The sequence below is a fragment of the Berghia stephanieae genome, chromosome 13, assembly GCF_034508935.2.
Source record: "Berghia stephanieae isolate SIO BIC M18660-M18661 chromosome 13, UCSD_Bste_1.3, whole genome shotgun sequence".
NCBI classification, from domain to species: domain Eukaryota; kingdom Metazoa; phylum Mollusca; class Gastropoda; order Nudibranchia; family Aeolidiidae; genus Berghia; species Berghia stephanieae.
This window is the reverse complement of record NC_088372.1, coordinates 22,836,042-22,842,986: the sequence shown is the minus strand read 5'-3', so window position 1 is coordinate 22,842,986 and position 6,945 is coordinate 22,836,042. Positions and strand designations below refer to the sequence as shown.

Here is a 6,945-nt window from a genome sequence, read left to right as displayed (position 1 = left end):
GGTCATTGCTTGACCTCAAGTTTTGTTTTGTTTTGTTTTGTTTCCAATAAACCCAGACCTGCCAACAAAAGGTGGAATCAGAACGTCAGAAAATAGGAATTCGAGACAAGAAATAGGAATTTGTCACCAATGGATAAAATTCCCCATCAACCTTGCCACTAAACACAAGAAGTAACACAGTATTCTGGCACAGCAAACAACAGAACGACTTATTGGGAGTGCAATTGATCCACCCCCCCCCCCCCTCCCCCCACCCACCCTCCCCTTCCAATTTTTTTTTCATCTTACCATTATCATCATTTTTGAAAATCGGAATTTTAGAGACAATGGCGGAATCGCGGAAAGGAAGAGTCCTTGGAAAAGGCTCTTTACTCACATTCTCTCACCGTACTAAGGTGTAAAATGAGTACCTGGCCGTTAACAGCGTTGTCTTTGTCAAAAAGAAATTGTAATATCGCCTAACAGGCGTCATGTCCCGTCCCACATGTTAAATGTTGCTGTTGACCAGGGACCCCTTGTAAAGCAATTTGAGCACATTTAGTGGATACTGCGGTATATAAAGCTCAATTTAAATTTAAAAAGAGTGAAAATAGGAATGATTCCGCCAAAATCGGAAGGGTTGGCAGGGATGTAAACCCCAATAAACCACGAATCCTGTATCCATGACAATGGCAACGGCTTGCTTGCCTTACCTGGCACTAGATGCCGTCGTCTGATTGGACACGTCAGAGTTGAAGCTGTGCCATCCCAGCATCAACCGGGGGTCCGGACGGCCATTGGCTTTTCTGGAAAGTAAAAAAAAAAAAATAGAGAAAATGAGGAAATAGTGATTTTTTATTAATGTTTTTTTTAAAAACAAGACAACAAAACAGAAAAAAAATTAAATAAAAGTAAAGAAACAAACAATCAAATGAGGCAAATCCAGAAGGGAAGCCTACATGAATTGCAGATGAAAGCTGGGACTTAGATGCTATTATTATTAGCTTCTCCGCTTAATCCCACACTCCGCTTAATCGAAACACTAAGCCGAACTCCCGAGGGTGTGCGATTAAGCGGAGTCGACTGTAGTTTTTTTTTTAATAGTATTTTTTAGTTTTGTTTTGTTTTGTTTGTTAGTTTTTTGTTGTTTTGTTTTTGTTTTTGTTTTGTTTTCATGTTTTGGTCCCTACTATACTCTCATCTCTTTTTTTTTTCCTTTCACGGGCTAGACTTAAGTCAACGGGTAGATTGCTCTTGAATCCTCTCATCTCAGATGGACGTTAAGAATTCCATAATATTAATTCATTCACAGGTGTCATCCTGGGGTGAAATGTATGTGAGTGAGATTCACAACAATTTAGAATGAATTTGTTCACATCAACGTGGGCTTATTTGCAGGTCCAAGACGTTATGGGCTCATTGGTGGAATGGAAATCTATTAAAACCACCACCACCAACAACAACAACAACAACAACAACAACAATAACAACAACAATAACAACAACAACAACAACAACAACAAACAAACAAAAAAACAACAACAACAAGCAGCAACAAAAATACTGTCCATTACAACACTATTAAATCTAGCCCACAATTACGATCGGTTAGTAGACCTGCTAATGTGTGCACGTTGATTCACAATGATTTATTATTGACGATTTGATTGCTGTGAGTGAGTATCAAATGCAATGACATTTGTTTTCGAAATTCAAGGTTATAGGGCGGGTCACGTATACTCATCGCCGTACACGGTTGGTAGATACAAATTGTTATGGTCCGAAATTCAAGGTTATAGGGCGGGTCACGTATACTTATCGCCGTACACGGTTGGTAGATACAAATTGTTATGGTCCGAAATTCAAGGTTATAGGGCGGGTCACGTATACTCATCGCCGTACACGGTTGGTAGATACAAATTGTTATGGTCCGAAATTCAAGGTTATAGGGCGGGTCACGTATACTCATCGCCGTACACGGTTGGTAGATACAAATTGTTATGGTCCGAAATTCAAGGTTATAGGGCGGGTCACGTATACTAATCGCCCTACACGGTTGGTAGATACAAATTGTTATGGTCCGAAATTCAAGGTTATAGGGCGGGTCACGTATACTTATCGCCGTACATGGTTGGAAGATACAAATTGTTATGGTCCGAAATTCAAGGTTATAGGGCGGGTCACGTATACTTATCGCCCTACACGGTTGGTAGATACAAATTGTTATGGTCCTATTTTGGCAATGAAATACGCAAAATGTGCCTCATGAAGCACTATGTTACGGCAAGCCCTTCAATACCCTCGTATATCTGATTTGTAAATATAATATTCACATCCGCTGTTCCCAATAATTGATACCCTTATCACACGCACACATACACACACACACACACACACACACACACACACACACACACACACACACATATATATATATATGTCAGTGGTATATATAGATAGATAGATAGATAGATATATAGATAGAGAGAGAGAGAGAGAGAGAGAGAGAGAGAGAGAGAGAGAGAGAGAGAGAGGGGGAGGGAGGGAGAGGAGAGAGAGAGAGAAAGAGAGAAAGAGAAAGAGAGAGAGAGAGAAAGAGAGAAAGAGAGAGAGAGAGAGAAAGAGAAAGAAAGAGAGAGAGAGAGAGAGAGAGAGACGGACTGACGGACGGACAGGCGGTCGGACAGATATACACAGTCACACAAAATCATTTCCTTGAAACCAACTTAAAATGTCTTCTTAAAGATCGAATTTATGGTGATCTAGATACATTAATCCAAACATTGATTGTGTGACTTTCTGTTATTGTTTACTGTGTTTATGTGTGCGTGTGTGTGTGTGCGTGTGTGTGTGTGTGTGTGTGAGTGTGTGTGAATGTTTTCAAAAGAGTTGCGGGGCTAAATAAAGATTTAAGTCTTATCCTGGTCAAAAGAAATATAAGTTGATGGGAAGTCAATAAGATTATTATTTGTGAGGTGTAATTCTATGAAAAGCGCTCGAAAAAAAAGAAAAGAACCGACTACTACTACTACTACTACTACTACTACTACTACTACTGCTGCTACTGCTACTGCTGCTACTACTACTGCTACGACTACTACCACCACCTACACCACCACCAATGTAAAAACAACGACAACAATAGACTATTGGATAGATCACACAATTTTCAATCACATGTTTTTATTCAAGGTTGCATTTGAAGATGCAGAACGAACTCACCGCTTTTATTTTACTCCGTTAATCACTTTAATCTTTCCAAAGAATTACTTAACACTAATGTTTGAAGCACACCAACCAAAAACTACCGTCAAATCACAGTAAACAAATTAAATGTAATCGTTTGTACGATTATTGTCTTCAGTTTGAAAGTCACACCAACTAGGATTTCCGGGTTCACCACACGCAGTACAAACTCTTCACTGTAAACCAATGGTTAGGAAGAAATTAAGACAACCATTTAACCTTTTGAAGGCGAGGTTCGAATGTACTCTAACCCGACAGACGATAAAAGTTATTTTGCATAATATTTGTTTTATTTGTTTTCCACGCTGAATTTGTGTATTGTTGTGCTGATGAAGGGTTTGTACCCGAAACGTCCATTGTCGGTATTGTTCCTCATACGAAGCCTCTCAATGTTCATTCTTTTCGTTAGTATTAATTAACCCGACATCACATTATGTCGTTATCGTTTTCACCAGGCAGAAAGCAGTACCAGCAATGCGTCTCGTCTTGTGCTTCAATAAAGGAAAGGGTAACGATCTTGGGGGGGGGGGGGGGGGGGGGGGAGGAGAGAGTGTGTCTGGACTGGAGCAGTGCCCGACAAAGCAAGTGCGGCTATGTGGTCTAGTGGTATGAAACTTGCTTTCGAATCGGAAGGTCCTGGGTTCGAGGCTGGCTCGGCGCATAGTTGAGCCCCTGGAAAAGGCTCTTTACTCACATTCGCTCATCGTACTCAGGTGTAAAATAAGTACCTGGCCATTAACAGCGTTGTCTCTGTCCGAAAAAAAAAGTGTAATATCGCCTAACACGCGTCATGTCCCGTCCTACATGTAAAGTGTTGATGTTTCCCAGGGACCCTTTGTAAAGCGCTTTGAGCACGTTTAGTGGATATCGCGCTATATAAAAGCTCAATTTTAAAATATTTTTTAAAGAAATAAAAATACAAGAAAAAAAATCTATCCCCCAAAAAAACCCAGCCTGCCTCCACTGGGGATTGAACCTCAGTCCTACCGATTACCTGGTCGGACGTGCTACGGTTACACCACAGCGGTTACCCGATAGTTCAAGACTCACATTGCTGTTGTTAATTACATTCTAGGTGTCTATGGTTCATGCCTGCCGTTATAACCAGCTAAATAAATAAAAGGAGATAGTCGCAGTGTAAGTCGCAGTGTAAGGGTTAAAGGTGGAAACAATCGTAAAACGACTATAAACAATCGTTACTTACTTCTCTGGCGTCGCCTACACGGTAACACTACAGCAATAACGTTAAAATACACTACACACGCGAGAAGGGTTTGAAGCAATAATAACAACATTTTAAAAAGGCAAAATCTGTTTTTAAAAAGTCTTCCCTTGGGTTCTGTTTCACAATCGCTTATAATAATAATAATATATAAAATATAATCTACATTACAACAGTAGCGTGACGTGTTTTACACACACACACACACACACACACACACACGCAGAAACACACAGATATTCTAACAAATACCTTGTATAGATATATAGATAGCCAGGTAAATATATACATATGCAGGACATTTGACAAAACACATTTTTAAAAACATAATAATAATTTTGGCCAGGAAAGATTTACCTTAAATATCGATATCAACATGCTAAACTGACTAAAAACTTGGCATTTTTATGGGGTTAGTGCTCTGAAGCGTATGGATTAAATGGGATTAGTGTTAATCGATAGAATGTTGATGGAAATGTTTTATGGCCAAAATGCAGAAATGTGTGTTTTGGCAGTGCAGGGCAAATAAAGATGGCAGGTATAGCTGTAATGACGGAATCATCCACCCGTATAGTCATCTATACACATCAAGTGTTTGTCATAATAAGGACATGGGTCTAATGGCTATGTAATACAATAAACATTGGGACGGATGGATGGATGGATGTGTTGGTGGATGGATATATGGATGGATGGATGGATGGATGGATGGATGGATGGATGGATGGATGTTGGGTGTGTGGATGCATGGGTGGATGGATGGATGGATGGATGGATGGATGGATGGATGGATGGATGGAATGATGGATGGGTGTGTGGATGGATAGATGGGTGGATGGATAGATGGGTGGATGGATAGATGGGTGGATGGATGGATGGATGGATGGATGGGTGGATGGATGAATGGATGGATGGATGGATGAGCGGGTGGATGGATGGATGTGTGGGTGGACGGATGGATGTGTGGGTGGGTGGATGGATGGATGGATGGATGGGTGGGTGGATAGATGGGTGAATGGATGGATGGACGGATGGAAAGATGGATGGATGGACGGACTGATGGATAGGAGGGTGGATGGATGGATGGATGGCCGGATAGATAGATGGATGGATGGATGTGTGTGTGGATGGATGGATGGGTGGGTGGATGGATGGATGGATGGATGGACGGATGGATGTGTGGGTGAATGGATGGATGGATGGCCGGATGGATATATGGATGGATGGATGTGTGGATGGATGGATGGACGGATGAATATGTGTGTGGGTGGATTGGTGGGTGGATGGATGGATGGATGTATGGATGTGTGTGAGTGGATGTGTGGGTGGATGGATGGATCGGTGGGTAGTTGGATATATGGATGGATGAATGAATGGGTAGATGGATGGACGGACAGCTAGATGGATGGGTGGATGGATAGACGGATAGCTTGATGGATGGGTGGATGGATAGACGGATAGCTAGATGGATGGGTGGATGGATGGACGGATAGCTAGATGGATGGGTGGATGGATAGACGGATAGCTAGATGGCTGGGTGGATGGATGGACGGATAGCTAGATGGATGAGTGGATGGATAGACGGATAGCTAGATGGATGGGTGGATGGATAGACGGATAGCTAGATGGATGGGTGGATGGATAGACGGATAGCTAGATGGATGGGTGGATGGATGGAAGGATAGCTAGATGGATGGGTGGATGGATAGACGGATAGCTAGATGGATGGGTGGATGGATAGACGGATAGCTAGATGGATGGGTGGATGGATGGACGGATAGCTAGATGGATGGATGGACGGATAGCTAGATGGATGGGTGGACGGATGAATGGGTGGATGGATAAGTGGATGGCTGAATGGTTAGGGCTGGCATTCCATTATTATTATACCCACCATCCTATTATAACAACCAATAAATCCCCACATTTATCTCATTCCAATGAGAATACCAACAAGCCATCGCCATTATTACAAATCACCAACCAGGTAAAGAGAGATCGCCAAATGAGATTAGGTTCTCGATTTCATACGACATGTAAACACAAAGGTGAACACAAGTAAAGAAAGAATTACATGTTTTAATACGGTGTGTATGCGGTAAAGTAAAGTCTTTCTCCTAGAGTCATTATATCAAACATTCGAATTTGCCAATGGGGGAGAGGGGAAGAAAGAAAAAAAAAAGGGGGGGGGGGGGGGGCAAAGAAAGAAGGACCATGAAAAGAAAAAAAAAGGAAGTAGGCCTGTCCTGGAATATAAAGCCACCGCAAAATGGAGATGTCTGGCGGATGCCCGATGGCCTCAATCGAGGCCCGAAGAGGATTAAGTAAGCAGGTAAGATAAACAGGATTCAGTCTTCTTCATTTTGGGGATCGAATCTTTATTTCTGGTTCTCAGAAAGATAAGCTACCGCTTTGAGCACGTTTAGTGGATATTGCCCTATATAAAAGCTCAATTTAAATCATTGAAAATCCCCAACCCTGAAGAGAGAGAGAGAGAG

The 6,945-nt window shown here is 41.7% G+C and overlaps 1 protein-coding gene across 1 annotated transcript in view; it reads right to left on the bottom strand.

Moving 5' to 3' along the window:
• Window positions 1-6,945, bottom strand: part of LOC144959169 (uncharacterized) — a gene marked incomplete in the record, with an annotated part of 81,931 nt that overhangs the window by 38,270 nt on the left and 36,716 nt on the right. Inside the window, 1 exon segment of the mRNA XM_078891703.1 lies at window positions 693-785. Coding sequence (XP_078747829.1) covers window positions 693-754 — 62 coding nt within the window.